Below are 19,656 nucleotides of genomic sequence, written 5' to 3'. Positions count from 1 at the left end.
TTGCTAGTAGTATGAATTTATATGTTACTGTATAATTCAATTGGATACTCAATATTTCAAACTTTTTAAAGAATGTATAACAAACATTATAATATCGAAACTATAAAATCAAAAATATCGATTTCAATATAATATTCAATATCTATCGTACTATATCCATCCTTAATATTTGATAGATGAATGCATACCAAATACCAAAGGAAGGAGTCACCGGTGTAAATTACTCAAATTAATATATGCTGTATTAATCCATACTATTTGGATTGAAAGAAGGCTATATTAAAGTTTTGCCTAGTGTAAATATTAGTTATGGAGATTTTGTAATATATATTAGTTTAGTCAGTTTTGTCGTTTGTAGTTTATTTAAGAGATAAATGAGTGTGACTGAGAAGATAGTGTTGATCTGATCACTTTAGTGATAAATTAAAAGTTACTTAATTATCAAAAAATAATAATTAAGGGATAAAAAAAATTAATATTATTGTAACATACGTTAAAATAGAAAATAGTCGTGTACGACATGAAAGAGGATTTATCATTTTCTAAATTAAATTACTTAAAATTGAAATAAGCAATTGTATTTATATAATCGATCAAATCACATGGCAATTTAAAATATGCGATTAGTGAATACAAATTTAAAATAAATATGAGAGCAAATTGGGTCTCTAAGATCCAACATATTTCATAAAATGAACACCATAAGATAGAGGTAGTTCTTCGGGATGACTCAATTGGTTTGGAGGGTGATTATCTACATGGATGACCCGGGATCCATCCCTCCTCAATGCCTTCTGAGTCGAGCATGTTGCATAAGGCTTGCCTAGTGCGGTTTAAGATATTAAAATATTTATAGTTAGTTTTATATCACTAAAATTGCTTAATTTTTAATATCAATATTTATATAGTAGATGCTCAAAATCTATTTTGATTATCGGGTCGGATTATTTTGATATGAATCTTTTGGTTTTGTATTATTTAGTGTTGGTTCAGGGCTATACATGACAAAAAAAAATCAGCTTAGTTTTTCAAGTAAAATTATTAGTAAAATCATTGTAAGTTAGTTTTGTATCAATAAAGTCACTCAAATTTTAAATTAATAGTTTATATAGTATAGATGATCAAGATCGATTTTGATAAGAATCTTCTGATATTATATCATTTAGATGTTGGTTCAAGACTAAACATGATAACAATAAGGATTGTGGTGGAGTGGTAAGTACTCATTTATCCTTAACCAGAAATTCGGGTTCAAGTAATCCCCCTGAGTACGAAGTCACCTTTGTTAGAGAATGCTACATTACTCTCCATTATATAATTTTAACTTATGTTTTGTTTGAAACTGTTAAAAAAAAATTGTTAATTGTCTAACCCTTAAAGCTTTTGGATGACTTTTCTATCTCATTTTAATTATAACTAAACTGCCTCAATTTATTTCCTTAGCTTATATTCTTTTTACCTTATGTTTGAATAACTCAAATAAAGTACTACACGTTTCAAAAATTGAATTGAATTAGATATAAATGTGGAAAGTTTTTTACGAAATGAAGTGTAATTTAATTAGTTTATATGTCCAACCACATGTACTCCATACGTTATGAAAAACAAGTCATATATAGGTAAATAAATATCTACTTATCAATATATCTCGATCTGAAATTAATTGGAGTCTAGGGAACCGTGCCCTTTCCTCTCCCCAACAACATATATCTCGTACCTTTGAATCACTATATAACAATTAAAAGAATAACAAAAAGTCATTTGGTAGTTTTTCAAGCTAAAAATGTCACGATATAGAAAATGTGATTCTTTAAAAAGCCAAGATCTCATAAAAACTTGCTAAGTTGATCTTATAGCTGAGGAATTTGACGCTGATTTTCAAAGCAAGTTATTAACAATTATAAATATTACTCTTCATTTCAATTTATCAGACATACTTTCTTTGTTGATTTATTTAAAAAGAATATCATATTTTTGCAGTGAAAAATAATTTACTCTTCACAAAATCCTGAAGAACATAAAGAATTTTTTTCTTTTTAGATATCAATGGTAGAATTGTAATTTAATATATATTTTTAAAAAAATTAATGACTCGAGTTACGATCTTATAGTGCATGAGATAGACATATTTAGAAACAATATTGATCAAACACAAAAGTAGTGTGCATTAATATAATAAAATAAAATATACTCAATTACAAATTAAATGGCAAACACAAAAGTAATGTGCATATATTATAAAATACATTTGGTAAAACGTTTGGTGTATAAAAGACCTAATTTCCCTCGAAGGAAAAGTATGTTATATAAAATTGACCACAAATTCAGAAAGGTAAAAAATAGTACTCTATGTATTAAAAAAAATTTCTTTAATCATTGTTTAATGATGAAGTGATTAGTTCTTTAGAAACGATTTTTTCAACAGACTGCTTACCCAAATGAAAACGACTTATAAAGTTTAGAATGTTTGAAGATAAAGAAAGTTAGAAAAAACCTAATCCATATATATAGCTAGCCTTTACTAAATTAAATATATATTCTTAGATATTTGTTTGTATAATTTAATTAGTGTCGTAGCGACTAACGTGACGGTGACGGTTGATAGTTGTGATGGTGAAGTTAATTAATGTTAGTTGTTGGTAGAGGCAAAGTTAGGTGGAGGTTCGTGGGTTCGGGCGAACTTACTAGCTTTACCATAGATCTTATATTTGTATTGAAAAATTAAATAAATATATATATGTATATTAATTTGTGAACCCCAAACTTCTATCCTGATAACTTTCTTTCCTCCCAGTGCATCAACTGATCCTTAAATGACTAATCCCTGGCTATGAAAGACGGGGCCGCTTCGCCAACTAGAAAAATTCCACCTCTGGTTGTTGGCGATATTGATGGTGGTGGCTAGTTGAAGAATATGTAAGGTGTTTGACGATGTGTTGGGTGATAGTTAGCAGTTAGCACCAGTGCTAGTTATGATGGTGGAGGTGGTAGGTAGTAGGGATTGATCTCATGGTGATAGATAATTGATAGTGATGGTGGAGGTGGCAGAGATGATGATGTTGATGGTGGTCGTGAATATAATTATAATGATGGAGGTGATAGATACTATAGCTACTAACTGTAGTGGTTGGCAACTGGTTATCAATGTGATTGTAAAGAAAGAGGTGGTTGGTGGTCGTATCTGGCGGTTGGTGACGCTAATGTTTGTCGACAATGGTGATGGTGGTAGTGGATATAATTACAATGATGAAGGTGACATATATATCAACGACTGACAATAGTAATTGCCAATGGTGATAGTCGTAGTTAATGCCATTAATGATAGTAATTATTTTGATATCGTATTAACCAACAATCCAATACAAAAATTCTCTACGTGACCAACATTACTAAAATATTTATGTTAAGTATTTTCATATCAAAATACAATTTTCTTAAAAATCTTGAAAAAATATATTTTAGAAAAGGTGTGTTGGCCCGACCCACAACCTATTAAGCTGGGCTAGTCATTTGAAGGCATGTGGTCACAGTAGGCCGACCCAACTCAAATCGTTAAATATCAAAATCTCCATAAGCTAAGCCCAACTAAATTACGTCTATTCATATTGACAGTTCTAATTAAAATGACTAATATTTATTATTAATAAAGTCATAATTTTTGTAGAAAAATATTATTCAAGGAAAAAATAATTAAATTGTAATTTTATTTGGGATCTGAAACGAATCTCTTGCAGAATAATGCAATAGAAAACTTTGATTAGAAGGTAAAACAACTGTATTTAATTGTTCTGTTCCATGTACTAAACATAACCAATTAATAATATCAGAAAGGAATCGAAATTTCTTTTAATTTTATATTCTATTGTTTCTGCTGCCGATTTGGAAATCGAAATTTCTTTTAATTTTAAATTATATTTTTCTGTTCCAGATTTGGAAATCTTTCCCCCCTTTTTTTTTTCTTTTTTTCTTTCCGTGTCCGATAGTATTTGGAATCCGACTAATTAAGATTGGTGTTGGCGTAACAGGGAGGAGCACCTTGTGGTCAGGGGTTCATTTGAACCCTTTATATATGATTAAAATAATATTTATATATGCATTGTAGATGTCGAACCTCATTCGATCAGTTCGTGTGTCTACTTTTTCAGGTTTTGAGCCCTCTTAATGAAAACTTTCATTAGTAAAATCATAACTCCGCTACTACCGCATAAGGTCCATTTAAAAAATAGATGTTCTCTAGTCACAAATATTTTTCATATGCTCAAACTCCAAAATTCGGTTAAGAGCAAAGAGATTCTATCATTTCCGCGATAACTCTTATTAGTCTAGATTTGAAAATGGAAATTATAGCAACTATGAGTCCATTTGAATTGATTTATTTTAAGTATTTTAAAGCCAAATTAGTTTTTAAGTATTTTTATATTATTGCATTAAAGTAAAATAAAAAAATATTCTTAATCACTTGATTTAAAATCAGAATCATGAAAAATAAATTAATTTTTTTAACTTGATCCAAATATATTTTCTAAAGAATCAAAATTTCTTTTATTTTTTTATTATATTTGTCTTATTTTTGTGAAACATGATTAATCTTGATTGATATCGCGTAAACCCCATTTTAAAATAAAGTGGAACTGAGAGAGAACCCGCTCTTTAACGGCTACTTCACTATAATAAAATCCAAAATTGACACCGACCACAAACCTTTTTCCAGCCTAGCTTTCCACATATTTTCACATTCTTCAAAAACAAACTTGACAAAATTAGTCCTTTATGTTTAAGGGTAATGCCCTTTTAGCTATTCATCAAACGTGAAAAGTAAATGATTAATCATCTATTTTTAAATTACGATGATTTGAAAATGTGAAAAGTAAATGATTAATCATCTATTTTCAAATGAAGATAGTTAATAATCCGTTTTCAAACATGAAAAATAAATATTGATCCATCCTATTGAATGATCAACATCATCCTAAAATATACAATATAAAAGACTGTATCAGATACTAGACTCTAAATAACATAAATTATACTTAAAAACTTGCACATAAGACTCTAGAAACAATAAAAATAAGGAAAAATAACCTAAATACACAACATATTTTACTATATTTTCTAAAATTTCCTATCATTTGAAAAAATTACAAAAATCCCTACTCTAGACTATTCTTAGATACATCACTTTACGCGATGTATTAGGACGTAATACATCACTATTGTATGTATCAGGACGTACGTGATGTAGTGGGACATTGAATGATGTATTCGAATTCCACCAAATTTAAGGAATTTTTGTAATTTGGAAAATAATAAAAATATGATATAATTAGTTCACTACGTGATTTGCATAAAATTCTCTAAAAATAATAGTAAAAATAATAAAAATTGTATCTCTAAAGATGAGTTCCTGCTAATTTCCATCGAATCTAACCCACAGAGTTCAATATATTAGAAAACAGAGTTAAAACATTAAAACATAAAGGATTGAAATTATTTAGCGTATACTTAAGGGACTATTTTGAACCAAACCTCAAATATAAGGGACCATTTTTGTCATTCCCTCTTTGAAAAAAAAATACCTTTTTTCACCAATAAATTGCTCTACACAGTACCCAAGAAAACACTACAAATAAATTCCAAAACAAGAAACATTCTTCAAATTCAAAAGTGGGAGTCACTTGAGTGAGCTTTCATCTCAAGTTTCTCTCACATTTTGAACTTAGAAATTAAAAAATAATGCCCAAAAAAAGTTCCCCTGTTTTTCAGAAAGTTTCTAATCTACTAAACATGTCAATTTTCTTAGCAAAAATGAGAAAACCCATCATTACAAGGTTAATTTCTCTGAAAAATGCGAAGAAAATGAAGAAATTTAGTCTTCTTAAGCATTACAATTATGGGTATATTCAAGAATACCAATTTTCTCCTTCAAATACACCATTGATTCATTACTATAACAGAAAAAAATCATTCAGAAAACAGAGGAGTTACAGAGATATATGCTCTGTTTTCTTTATTTCGAGATGTTTGGGAATGGCGAAAGGCGAAGGAGAAGAAAAAAAGAAAAGGTACCCAGTGTTGGAGTTGGAGAGATTAGGTTCCATGGAAGAATTTACAGATTTTCATGGCGACGATGATGATAATGACGATGATGATTCGGTTGATGAGAGAGCTGAGAAGTTTATTGAAAGGTTTTATGAAGAAATTAAATTGCAAAGACTAGAATCATTTTTGGAGAAGTTTAATGCAATGGTTGAGAATTGATGAGAGCAGAACCAAAGTCGAAATTAGAATTTTAAATTTAGGAGCTTTAAATTCTAAGGGAAAAAGGTTATTGGGTTTCTAAATGATTTTTCAATCAAAACGTAAAGCTATTAAATTCTGTCAAACCTTTAAGTGGCTCGCTAGCTCAAGAAGCACAAGAGAATGAGTTTTCCATTTTCTTCTTCTTTTTTAAAATTTTATTTTATCTTTTTGATGGTTTTAAATTTTTATTTTTTTTAAATTTAATTTTTGGTGTTTGGGTTTAGGTTGAATTGTGATGATATTATATTTGATTTATTTTTCTCCACATTGGTTTTAATGGCTATGGAGATATTGTTGTTTATTTATTTATATTTATTTTTGTAATGTTGTTGCTGTTTAACAAGTTTGTTAGCTTGTTGTTTCAAAATATGTAAATTGCAATGGATTACTTTCTCATTTTATAGTTTGTACACAAATATTTGAAGAAACAATAGAGAACATGATTGTAGAATAATGTAGTAAATGGGCCGTTTGGTTGCTGGTTAGAACGAGAGTTATTTTGTATATTAAAATTATAACAAAACTACTCCTTGTTCACTTTTATTTGTCACATTTTGATTTGGCACATTCATTAGAAAAATAAATTATTGATATAGGTATTTTATCAAACTATCCATATTAAATGATGTTTAGTATTAAATTTTGAAAATGATTTTAAAAAAGAGTATTTAATGCTGAAGATAAAGATGAAAAAATATAATTGTGAATTGAAACGGACAAGAAGTAACATAATCTTGTTGTAAATTGAATGTACATAATTCTTAGGTGTAATTCCTATCATTATTTTAGTAATTAACTCTCACACATACATGACCTTTCCCATGATCTTCCACACCGCAACTTTCATAGTTAATGTCATGTTATAATGTTTATAATTTTGCATATTTGTATGCAACACTAAAAATAGAGGCATAAAAGTTCATATCGTACACACTCGAGATATAAAACAGAGGCATAAAAATTCACAAAAGTTAATTTTTCTTTTTGTAAGAATTGAGATTCCCACCATTGAAATATTACAACTTCACAATGCCAACCAAAAAAAGAACATGTCCATAGACTAAAATTACAACACCTTCTTAATTCTATAATCTTATATGGATTGACAGCTGAAGATCAGCCTAGTTTTATGGTACATCACAAGAATCATGCATACAAACACCAAAAACACCACCTATATATATTCCAAACATCACTTCCCTAAAGACAAAATGCATCTGGGAAAAGCACAAACTAACAAATAGAACAAAGAATATATGAAGGGACTTGTTCCGGCAGCGCAATACCTGCCCCCTTGGCGTTTGATTTGGGATCAAGTATAGAACATAGATAGTTGTCGACTTTTCAGTTCTTTTTATCTGATCCTTTAAGGTTAAGGTTGAACCATCTTTTCTTTGATGACTTGTCTTTGGAGTCTGAGCTTCCATCTTCCCCTGGACTATCAGTTTTATAATCTTCGCCAAGGACTTTACTGCTACTTCCATTACTGAAATGCCCGCTTCCACTGCCGCTTAGATTAGCAATTGACCTTGAAACTGTGAATGAAGAGTGGATGCTGTCTCTTTGTTTCAGCATCTCATCGACCTTTACAAACAGCAGTATTTAATCAGTGGAATGGAACTATCAATCGGATAATAGGAGGCAAAGTGAAGTACCGTCTAAACAATCAAAATATGCATTAATGATGGCTCTAATTAACACTTCCGGGGTCACTAATTTCATGAGAAATAACTTGAAGAACTTCAAGGGGAATCGGGAACTAGATGAAAATCATGAGTTGGACATAACATCTGAATATGAGCACATTTATGGAAATGATATTTAGACCATGAGACTAGCAGCAGAAACTTACAGACAGCTTCTCTTGGCTGTATCTGTTGGTTACTTCCTGGAAGTGTGCCAATGCCTGTTAACATCACATGGAAAGTAGTACAATGAGCATAGCTGAAGCAATATATCACTGATGATAAATATTGTCCAGCAGCAAACCTTTCTATATTCGATTTCAAACTGCCGAAGCTCATTTCTCTTCCTCAAAATCTGAGCCTCGATTTCCTTGAGCTTAACAGTAGTATCCTCATATGACTTGGCACAAAGAGCCTCAATTATATAAGTAGCTGGCTTAAAGAAATTATCTCCTGCAGAAATCAGATCAAAATTCATCCTTGAGAATTTAGTATTGGGCAATCAATCGGGAATTAGAAGGTGTTTTGCAGCAACAAAAAACAAGTATTCAGCAATATAAGTAGCTCCAACCATAAACAGCGAATATGTGAGTGCCAGCTTTTAGTTCTGAGACCTCACAAGGTTGAAGGCCCTCCAGCTTCTTAAAGAAAGCAGCTTCAGGGTCCTTAGCCATTGCTAACTACAATATTTCAAATTATTTATTAGTTCTGACTACACTGCATTAATGGACTTGACCAATTGGTTGATATTCACATACCGCATTTACAGTTGAATCCATTCTGTACACCTGAAAGTGCAGGAAATACATTCCTGCTGACGTTACCTTACCCGTTTTCTCACTATCTTCCTGTATACAATGACAATTCATCAGGTTCATTAAGAAAATTTTGATCAAGTCAATTACCTGGTTAGAATAAACTAGGCATGCACAACATGTCCATTTAAAATACAATACACTTTTATTAAGAAAAATTTGATCAGTCAATTACCTGGTTAGAATAAACTAGACATGCACAACATTTCATTTAAAATACAATACACTTGCTCACAAATCAGTGTGTTCAGAACTAACAGCCAAAAAGAAATACTCGAAAGATAACTGTAACAAAAAGAAACACGGTTTGCAGGCAAATTTAATGTAGTTACGAGCACGTTGAGCTTATATATCTGAAGATAAAGAATAAGAAGTCCAGTATCTGCTCTGTACAAGTGAGTTCACTCGAATATATAATCCTCACAGCTGATGCAGATTGCAGACCATGAAGTGCTTCAAAATCAGCGAACATCAAGAATGAGGTCTAGTTTTCCAAAGCAGTTGATTCATACTGTCAATTCAATACTTTAGTGAACTGAGATCTTACAAACATACAGCCTCATCTACTAGACTGGCTCCTGACCATAACTTTCTACGCCCGCAAATAAGGCACGACTCATGAGCCATATGGCTAGAAGCTTGGATAACCAAGTAAGCTTTGTTCATGCTTCCTTTATTTTTATTTGTATATATTGGTCTGAGATGAATTTAAATTGAGAAATATGGTCAGTGAGAATTCGTATAGCAATATAGCAAACCCTACTTGTTTGGTTGAGATTTAGAGGTCATTTGTCTTTATTAAGATTAAAATGTCTGAGTCTGGATACACACTAAGATGTTGCCTGAATCTGGATAGTGGATACACATCTCTCATCTTCATGTTATCACCCAACCACTCCCCTTCCACCACTAATCCTAAATGCTCTGCATCTCTTCCTCAAACCCACCCCACCAAACAATCCAAGTTCATCCTTCCTTTTTCGTGAAAAGCCCTCCTGTTCACTCCCTCCCAGCATCCCTACTACCTACTAACCAACCTCACCATTTCTAGGACTCCTTTATGACAGAAAATGCCTAATCCCACTTCACCATGACAAAGTGGAGCTCCAACCCATTTCAGAAATACCCTGATGCTTTCCTCCATACTTTCTCAGTACACCTGATGACCCAACTACTTCCTCCCTCTTTGATTGGTTCTATATTTTCGAATTCAACCTCAACAAACAATTGAACATCTCCATCGGTGGCCCACTTCACCAGAAATAGCTGCCAGAGCAAGAATTGGCGTCGCCAGGTCCTCGGAAGATTCCGGCAAATGCAAGAGACATGAAGGTCTTTTTATTTCATCGAAATGCGAAGTTCTTCACATATATAAATATGGGCATGACTTTTGCTAAGAAAAAAGTGAAATTTAAGTTCTTCATGGTGTTAGAGTTGATTACAAATCTGATTCATCCAGACCCATTTAAATCCATTTAAGTATTTTAAAACACAAAACAAAAAACCACTTAATGGGCTGAAATCTAAGGCATTCAGATTCAGACCCCTAATAAGTGCAAGCAAATAGGGCCTAGTAGTAGTTGTTAAAAGTTATGTTGGTCACAACAAAAAAAATTGCAAACCAAGACTAAGCTTTAATTTCTCAATCTGAATTTAAAAGAAAAAATACCTCAAGACTAAGCTTTAAATTCCCAGGAAAATCTCATTCAAGCCATAGAGATACATCAAGCTAAGCGCTTAACAAAGAGGACCTAAAGTTGCAATTCAAGAACATTACGTCATTACAATATAAGGAGAGTTATTTTCTGATTCATTTGTTTTTTTTTTTGAGAATTGGTAACATCTTTTCTGATTTGTTTTTTATCTTTTAAGAAAAGAATAGGTGCTTCTTTCCTCAATGCATAGATTACTAATCAAGCAACAATCCTAGAGAAAGTTGTGTCTATACATGCTCGAAATGTCTCCCAAAATCGAGTATGGAATGAAGAGTATACATTTCTTAATTTGGTTTTAATTCCACAATAAATGCTTTTATTAGAAGCTTGATGAATCAGCAACTGCCTGGCCACTTCAAATCACTCAGAACTCTACATCAATTAAAAATATCTTGAATTCATAATGGAACCAAAAACTGTAAAATGCAGTACCTGCAAAGCCAGGCCATAACCTCCATTTGCATCTTGTTCAAAATACAGTAGCTGAAATTATATAAAATTTAGTTTTAACATCTCAAGTCATGGAAAGGTAGAAAACACAAAAAACATGAGATGTACCGGCACTGCTTACGAAGTATAAAAGTAGGACAAATAACTACCATAAAAATTCTATTGATCTGGAGTGTACCTTAAACTTGCTTTGAGCTGCTGAAGTAACTCTAACTACAAGCCCTGCCTCTGCTTGTTCATTGCTAATCGTTACACCGAAAAAATGGGCACTTTGCTTTTCAACCTGCAGCAAAACCAAGCTAAAAACCTTAATACAGCTGATGTGTTTTATCCTGCTAATTGAAAGAGGAAATCAAATGCTACCTTTCCACTAAGTGATGTCCCGATTGGAAGAGGACGGATTGTGACGGTTCCATTCAAAGCTTCTTCAAGAACATTAGCAGACACAGTCGTTTTGATGGGAACACCCAACTTGCTATAAGAGAGATAAGGAAATTCAAACACCAACAATCTACTAGAAATACAAAGTTTGGTATGATGATTACCTGAACAATGCTGCAAACATTGTGTTGACAGTTCCAAGATTAGACAAATCAATTTCCATATCTGTTCCTTCAGCATCAATAGCCTTAGAATTTTCAAGATCAAATGTCAGAGAAAGACGAATAGTACATGCTTGTGAGCAGTTATCTAGGAACTATAATCAGTTAAAAGTTGCCACAAGTATTTGTCAATTGGGAGTCTGTCTAATACATAAATCATGCCCATCATACCTATTACAATTAACTACGACAATTTGGATAAAGTTGAAAAAAGCATAAAAAAGAAACTATACATGTACCACTAGAGAGAGTACATGTATACGCCTCAGTGTGTGAGCAACCACCTTTTAAAATCCATGCACACATAAAGAAGTCATTGCGAAAAGACCACCAACACAAGAATCCAACAACTGTAATATTTCATAATAGCAATGGAAGATAATCAATGTCATCAAATTTATTAGCTTGAGTCCATCTTTGACCTTCTAAAATTCTTCCACTGAGTTTTCCTATAGACCCCCAACCCACCCACACCAACACACAGACCAAAAGAGGATTTGTTCAGCTCCAAAAAGTCGAGACCAAACATTTGATCCACTTCTTTTATTCGAAAAAAATATGATACAATAACTATACCTCAATCCCAAAGTTATTGGGGTTAACTACAACTAAGAGCTCTCTAATACTAAAAGTTCTCTAAATCTCAAACTTATCTCTATACTGGCATACAAATCTCTAACTAAACTAAAGCTTCTGACAAAAGCCAGACCTAATGTGACAGACTAACAATGACTAAGCCTTAATTCAATTAGAGGATTTGTTTTTGACAAGGTAAAAGATTAATTAGTGGTACTTTTTTCTTCAATTGTGTTTTGTTCTTTAGCTACTTCTCATGGATCCCGAGAGCTTATAGATCATTTAAGATTTCCTAATGCATACACGATACAAATCAAAGACTCCTAATGTAATCCCATAACATACAACTACGGCAACTACATTTAAATCTCAATAGGACAATGCTACATAAAATCAAGTTCAAACATATTTCCTATTGTAAGGTATATAGTTTAAACAAAAAAAAAAATTAGAATATGTGGTCCAAATTTCTAAAGTTGTTGCAATATTCGTGCAATGCACGTACTTGGGACTTGTCTATAGATTACAGAGAAGCAACTTAGTAATTTTGACTTCTCATTAAATGATTTTGATACAATGGACATTTAGTGTTTATCTTATTTGATTTCTTGAATGGCCCACAAGGTTTTCTGTCAAACATCGAACAACAGATACCCATTTTCATTTTTGTTTGAGACAGTTAAAAAAATCCATAAATACAGTAGCTCAAAACATAATTAAAAAGACATTTACTTAAAGCCATTAATCTGGTAGTAAAACCACTTTGCATGAAAATTATGTAATTGACAATGGATGTGGACAAAGTACCTCAAAACCTGCCATATCATATTGCCTCCTTTTTTCTGGATCAGATAGAACACCATAGGAATATGCAACCTCTTTGAATAGTTCTGAAGCTTCAGGATTGTTAGCATTCTTGTCAGGATGATACCTGCCAATAATTTAGATTGTGTATGGCTACTGTATAAGAGATTTTTTCTTCTAAAGTAACTAATGTATAAGAGACTATGTCAAATCAAGAAATTCCCCTCTTTATCAAACAAAAGCTTATCTAATGCATAGAGGCAGGCAAGAAATCAACAAACTTCCCTACACCTTCAGCCTTAAAACTCATTCTTCCCTCTATGACCCAACCTATCATTCCATCACAATTAAACTTTCCATGTAAGAAACTCCAGGTTCTAATAAAATAACTTCAACAAACTATTACACAAGCATAGCTATCATCTATCTACTACTCAATTCTCACACCACTTCAACCTTCAAACTACTAGCTTCAATTCTTGGATAGTTAATAATGAGTTCCATACTAAAGCTAAGCATATCCTCAAAATGCTTAATACGTCTAACTAAATACATAGCAAAGCAATACGCCACATTTTGGTTTATGTACACCACATGTAAGAACATAATGCACAATTCTCACAACAATAACTCAATTACCCAATCAACTACACCTCACTCATAACCACACTTAAGTACATACATGAAACACTACGACAACAATAGGATAACTTCAATCAATCAATCAACTAAGCCTCCATCCAAAACTAATCTAAATCTCCTACATACTCATTCCAATCCATTCAAGTCCATTTCACAGCTCAATTTGAGTCTATAACATTCCAACACCAAATAATGTGTCCAAACAGATCAACCCCAATTAAACCAACCACAATAACTATAAAACAACACTCTTTCGAGTAACATGTGGATGACTTACTTGAGTGCAAGCTTTCTGTAAGCACTTTTAATCTCTTGATCAGATGAATCCCTTGCTACAGACAATACCTCATATGGGTCTCTCCTTACAGCTGGAGCTGATGACCCCTCCATTTTCGAACCAGCCATAAGCACAATTTCTTCCTCCCCTAATTCTAGAACCTTCTTTTTTTTCAAATTACTTGCAGTGTATCATTCAAATAGCTTTCTTGTCTGCAAATATACAGGCAGAGGAAACTTATACACACACAAAACAATTAAAAAATCAAACTTTCTGTGAAAAGTCACAAACCCATCAAAGTTTGAGAAGGAATTGAGGGGAATTATGAAGATTTTTCACGGAATTCAAAGAATTGGATCGTCTTTTCATCTTCTTGGGATTACCGCTAACAAAAATTGGAAAAATTAGTTGGAAATTGGACCAAGAGATCTAACTAAAGGATTTTGAATTGATAATTGATGTTGGAAAAGGGAGAAAACTAGGGTTTTAAGGAAATTTACAGGATGTCAAAAGGGTGTGTGTGTGTGTGTGAGAGAGAGAGAGAGAGAGAGAGAGAAAAGGAGAGCGCTAAAGCTTAAAAAGAAAGTTTTGATTTGCTTCTGAATTCGAAAAATCAATTACCAAAAGGGCATTTTGGGAAAGAAATTGAATTTTATACAAATATAGAAGGGTCAAATTGAACAAATATATCACAATACAGATGTGGTGCATTGGATGGGTTGCTCCCCTGTATGGAAAAAAAAATGTCTAAAACTAAAGATCTCCTAGCTACTAAAAGAAGTCTTTTTCTTAAAAGCTTCAGTAATAGCAAATGCGGTGGGAACAGGCTTCCCAAGAAGCTAGTTGAGGTCTCGCTTTGATCATTCCTGTCTTTTGGTGGACCTGTTCAGATAAAAGAAAACTCTAGAGATTGCTTCGAAATAAAATTTATCAGGTGCAATCAGAAATGCCCCTACTCCGTACCCATTTTGATTAGTCGTGCCATCAAAGTCGAATTTCCATACCCTCCCCTCCTTACAGTCAAGTGGCTTTCAACTCATTTTCCGTGACAGTTATTTCCTCGTCTAGAAAGCAATTCTTAAACTCATGTTTTTCCTTAATAGGGTGTAAGATGTTTTGTTATCACCCTTCCTTTTTGGTTATATACGTGATGTCGAATTTAGAGTATGAAAAAATCTTTGATAGAAAACGCTTCTCCGAATGAATATATGAATTAGCTAACTTTAGCTTATTTTCTCTAGTTTGTGAATTATTTGTACGTAAAAAGGGGCTATGAAGAGAGTATGTACTTAAATCTTATATGAAATAGCTAATTTTAGCTTATTTTCTCTAGTTTGTGAATTATTTCTACATAAAAGTGGGCTACAAGAGAGTAGAAAATATGTAAATCTTATTTCTACCTTAAAAGATAACTTTTGCCTTAGAAGAGGTACATAGACGGTTTTCGATATGTTCTTGATTCAAAGAACACAAAAATTTAAAAACTCAAAACTAGGAGGAAGGATCAAATTTTACTCTTGAACTATGTGAAAGGATCAAATTTATCCTTACATTATGCGAAATGGTTAGATTTGTCCTTGTACTATATGAACGGTTCAAATTTGTCCTTCATTTTAAACGGGTTAAAAATAAAATTAAGTTTATCCATTTTCGCTTAATTCAAGAATAAATCCTACCTAATAATGTTAAAGATACATTTGATGTCAACTATTAACCGAAGAGGTGAAGACAAATTTATTTCGTTTCACATAATTCAAGGATAAATTTGATTTTTTGTTCATAGACGGGAAGCTATAGAGTACACAAATTAGGATAAGATGTTAATTGGATAGTTGAGTGTTGTGTGACTTATTCTTCTATACTATTATTAGTTGTTCTACTAGTTGTAGCATTATAGTTTCTTGTTATTTTAATTTTGTTATTATCTACGAACTTTTATTAGTAGTGAAATAGTAGTGACCTATCATGAAATTTACTACTATCCCGTCTACTTTTAATTATCATAGATCTCTTTTAGAGTCAAACTATAAAAACTTTGACTAACATTTTACGATGTATTTTTTCATCATATTGATATGCAGAAAATTACAACTTATAATACTTTTCATATAATTTTTGAATATCTAATTTTTTTGTTTAAAATATATAACTAATGTAATCTAATTTAACTTTAAAAATTACCTTCGAAAAGCACAACGTGATAAATAAAAATGGATAGATGGAATAGTAAAATAGTCGAAGTACACATAAGCAAGCTGACCATACACCAAGATTATACCAAAGTTTCAACATCCCAATTGTTTGTGGCTCTCCTTTCTCCTTCAATTCGTCGAAGCTGAAAATTCCAAGTCAACAAGCATCTTAAAAGGTGTAGAAAAAGGCAAGAAGAGAAAATATGCACAAAATGACAGAGATTATAGAGGAGTATCTAATAATTTTTGAATGTGTCTGCTTCTTTCCTTGCATTAGTTTTGAATATTATTATTATTATAGTAAGAGATTTGAGTATGGTATCATTAAATTCTTTGTCAATTCTCTTGATTTCGTATCAAATGGTGATGTTTGGTTCAGTTGTAGCGCAGAATCAAATTCAAAATAACAGTAGTTGTGTGGATAAATTCGAGTGTGGGAATCTTGGAAATGTGAGTTTTCCATTTTCTGTATCTTCACAACCTGATTGTGGATTGTACACTATAGATTGTGATGTTACTCCCAATCCAACAATTCGTCTCGGAGAAAATGTTTATAGTGTTCTGAGACAACGCTTCTCTGATCGTTTTCGAGTTTCAGACCATAGACTTGAGTACTTATTGGCGAGAAACAGTTGTGAAACTTTTGATAGAAGTATATCGTTTCCAAATTCTCCTTCTATCTCGTTTAGAATCAATGAACGAAATGTTACCTTGTTCAGATGCAACAACAATTTAGATGTCAACAGGAGCATAAGTGATCATTATTTTCGCGAATATCTGAATTATACTAAATGTAGTGGCTTTAGTATATACTACAAGTATCCTAATAGAGGACGGGAAGATTCCTCTGATACATCAGAAGAAGATATTCCTGATAACTGTTCTCCGATTCAATTGCCAATTAGATGGAATTCAGGATCAAACGTTTCGAATAGTAGCTTGTTTGATCTCTTAACTGCGAATTTTGCAATTCAGTGGAGCCTGTCTGATGATTGTAGTAAATGCTACTACTATGGGGGAGGTCAATGTTTAACTGACAGTAATAACAAATTTCTTTGTTCCACCACTCCCAAAGGTAAATTTTACTTACAAACAGCAGTTAATAAACAAACATACTGGACCTGGACTCCTATATTTATATATCTAATATTTTTGTTATTTTCTTTGGCTGCAGCAAAAACAAAGTCGAAACGAATTCTAGTTGCAGGTAACCAACCATCTATAGCTACAAATTTCCATTTCATATCACAGATAAAGAGTACCTTCTTCACTGGAATGTTATTATGCTGATAAGTATAGTAGTCATAATACATAAATATTCCTTTTAACTTGGCCTCAGCTGGCATCTATGCCCTCCAACTTTGGTTGTGCACAAAGAAACACTTAATTTGTATAGAGTGCAATAAACATATATATGTGTCCTATATGAAATGTCACATAGGATGAGTTTGTCTACTTGTTCAACTCTATACAAATTCAAGTGTCTACTTGTGCATACCCAAAGTTGGAGGGCCTAGATTCCAAATGAGACCAAGTTAAAAGGCACGTTCATGTATTATGTGGATATATAATCCTGCAAAACTGGTGCAACTTCAAACACTGACAACAATCTTCCAATTTGTGATAGCAGCAGTTACTTCTTCTATTGGAGGAATTGCAATACTAGTTCTCCTACTCCTCTACTTAAGAACAAAATGCTCCTTCATTTCCTGGAAGACAAAAGGAGAGGATTACAGAAATGTAAAAGCCTTCTTGAAGAACCATGGATCACTCGCGCCAAGAAAGTACAGCTATTCTGAAGTTAAAAAGATGACTGAGTATTTCAAAAACAAACTTGGTCAAGGAGGCTATGGTTCTGTGTATAAGGGAAAGTTACATAACGGAAGTCTTGTGGCAGTCAAGGTCTTGAAGGAATCGAAGGGCGGGGGAGAAGAGTTTATCAATGAGGTAGCAAGTATCAGTAGGACTTCTCATATTAATATTGTATCACTTGTGGGATTTTGTTTTGAAGGTCAACACAGAGCTCTCATTTATGATTTCATGCCTAATGGATCCCTTGAAAAGTTCATTTACGATGCAAAATGTGGGACGAATCGTCAACTAGGCTGGCAAACATTGTACAACATTTCACTTGGCATTGCTAGAGGATTGGAGTATCTGCATCGCGGTTGCAATACTAGAATCCTGCATTTCGATATAAAGCCTCACAACATTCTTCTTGATGAAGACTTTTGTCCAAAAATATCCGATTTTGGCCTTGCAAAACTATGTAACAACAAGGAAAGCATTGTGTCTTTATTGGGCACGAGAGGGACTATTGGCTACATTGCACCAGAAATTGTGTATAAAAACATTGGAGGAGTTTCTCACAAGTCAGATGTGTACAGCTATGGTATGATGGTACTCGAGATGGTTGGAGGAAGGAAAAATGCTGACGTTGTCGTTGATTGTACTAGTGAAATATACTTTCCACACTGGATTTACAAACAAATTGAACAAAAGAAAGAGCTTGGATTAACTGGCATTGTGGAGGAAGAGGATAAAAAACTTGCAGAAAAGATGATACTGGTGAGCCTGTGGTGCATCCAAACCGATCCGTCCAGCAGGCCTTCTATCAATATGGTCATAGAGATGTTACAAGGTGAACTCGAATCTTTGCAAATGCCTCCGAAGCCTTTCTTGTATTCTTCTTCACTGTCAGACAGTGACATGCCTACTACCACCTATATGATTCAAGACTCGAAAGATCAAGTTTGATGATCTAGACTTGTCAAATTATGTATGTATTATTTTGGATTAATTAAGATATCACACAAACTACTTTTGGTAAATCAGTTCCATTGTTACTAGAATTATAGATCGCTCTAAAGTGAATAGCACTTGATATATGCGTTTTGCCAATCGATCAACTGTGGTTAGTCTTCTATGTAGAGCTAACCAAAGAGTGAACTGATGTCAGCACCTCACCCTTGCTGCAGTCCTGTCCAAATACAGACTTTTAGTGTTACCAATGTTTTATTTTAAAAGATAATGTAAAAGGAAAATGACTAAATTTTGAAAATTCGATTAAACTTATAGTTTAAGAGAAATCGAATTTCCAAAAGATCAGAGTCGCCACTTAATTCTTTAGTAAAAATCAAGAAAAATCTCAAGGTTTGTCAAAAGATTTAAACAGATAAAATCAATTGAAAATGAAAGGGTTCGAAGTTCAATGTACAATCCGAGAAGGTGTTAGGCCCTCGGAATGCCCGCTTACTTGCGGTTGACCGGCGATTTGACTAAAAATGATTTTGACTAATTTTAAAATTTAACTAAGTAAAAGAACTCATTTATTTTAACTAATTTTTGAAATTTTAATTAAATAAAATAACTCATTTATTTTAAATTTTAACTAAGTAAAAGAACTCATTTATTTTAACTTATTTATTTATTACGATTATTCTTCTAATTAATTATCTTTAAGGGGAATAGAACTAAAGTGGAGTTTTCTAAAAGGAAATAAACTTAAGTGTTAGCTAGACTAATAATAAAAAAACAAAAACAAAAAAGAAAAGAAATAAACTTAAGTGTTAACTAGACTAATGATAAAAACAAAACT

The 19,656-nt window shown here is 32.5% G+C and overlaps 3 protein-coding genes across 4 annotated transcripts; 2 read left to right on the top strand and 1 right to left on the bottom strand.

Moving 5' to 3' along the window:
• The first annotated feature begins 5,653 nt into the window (after nt 1-5,653).
• On the top strand, nt 5,654-6,625 carry LOC125855580 (uncharacterized). Its single transcript, XM_049535322.1, has one exon. It carries the CDS (start codon nt 5,734-5,736, stop codon nt 6,256-6,258), a length of 525 nt encoding a protein of 174 aa, XP_049391279.1. The 5' UTR covers nt 5,654-5,733; the 3' UTR covers nt 6,259-6,625.
• Nucleotides 6,626-7,303: 678 nt separating this feature from the next.
• On the bottom strand, nt 7,304-14,401 carry LOC125855142 (chaperone protein dnaJ 15-like). The gene is made up of 11 exons (XM_049534824.1): nt 13,867-14,401; nt 12,951-13,074; nt 11,511-11,593; nt 11,329-11,440; nt 11,144-11,248; nt 10,948-10,998; nt 8,744-8,833; nt 8,557-8,665; nt 8,290-8,438; nt 8,153-8,206; nt 7,304-7,884 (listed from the first exon to the last, which is right to left on the bottom strand). The coding sequence occupies exons 1-11, from the start codon at nt 13,992-13,994 to the stop codon at nt 7,645-7,647; spliced, it is 1,245 nt and encodes a 414-aa protein (XP_049390781.1). The 5' UTR covers nt 13,995-14,401; the 3' UTR covers nt 7,304-7,644.
• A 1,952-nt stretch (nt 14,402-16,353) lies between these two features.
• On the top strand, nt 16,354-18,840 carry LOC125855279 (rust resistance kinase Lr10-like). Of its 2 annotated transcripts, none has more exons than XM_049534989.1 (3): nt 16,354-17,133; nt 17,233-17,265; nt 17,689-18,840. In XM_049534989.1, exons 1-3 carry the CDS (start codon nt 16,374-16,376, stop codon nt 18,813-18,815), a joined length of 1,920 nt encoding a protein of 639 aa, XP_049390946.1. In that variant the 5' UTR covers nt 16,354-16,373; the 3' UTR covers nt 18,816-18,840. The 2 variants fall into 2 exon arrangements, with proteins under 2 accessions (XP_049390946.1, XP_049390945.1); XM_049534988.1 differs by having other exon boundaries at nt 16,355-17,133; nt 17,686-18,840.
• Nucleotides 18,841-19,656: the final 816 nt, after the last annotated feature.

The sequence above is a fragment of the Solanum stenotomum genome, chromosome 2, assembly GCF_019186545.1.
Source record: "Solanum stenotomum isolate F172 chromosome 2, ASM1918654v1, whole genome shotgun sequence".
NCBI lineage: Eukaryota > Viridiplantae > Streptophyta > Magnoliopsida > Solanales > Solanaceae > Solanum > Solanum stenotomum.
The sequence above is the reverse complement of the archived record's forward strand: the minus strand, read 5'-3'. Positions and strand labels throughout refer to the sequence as shown.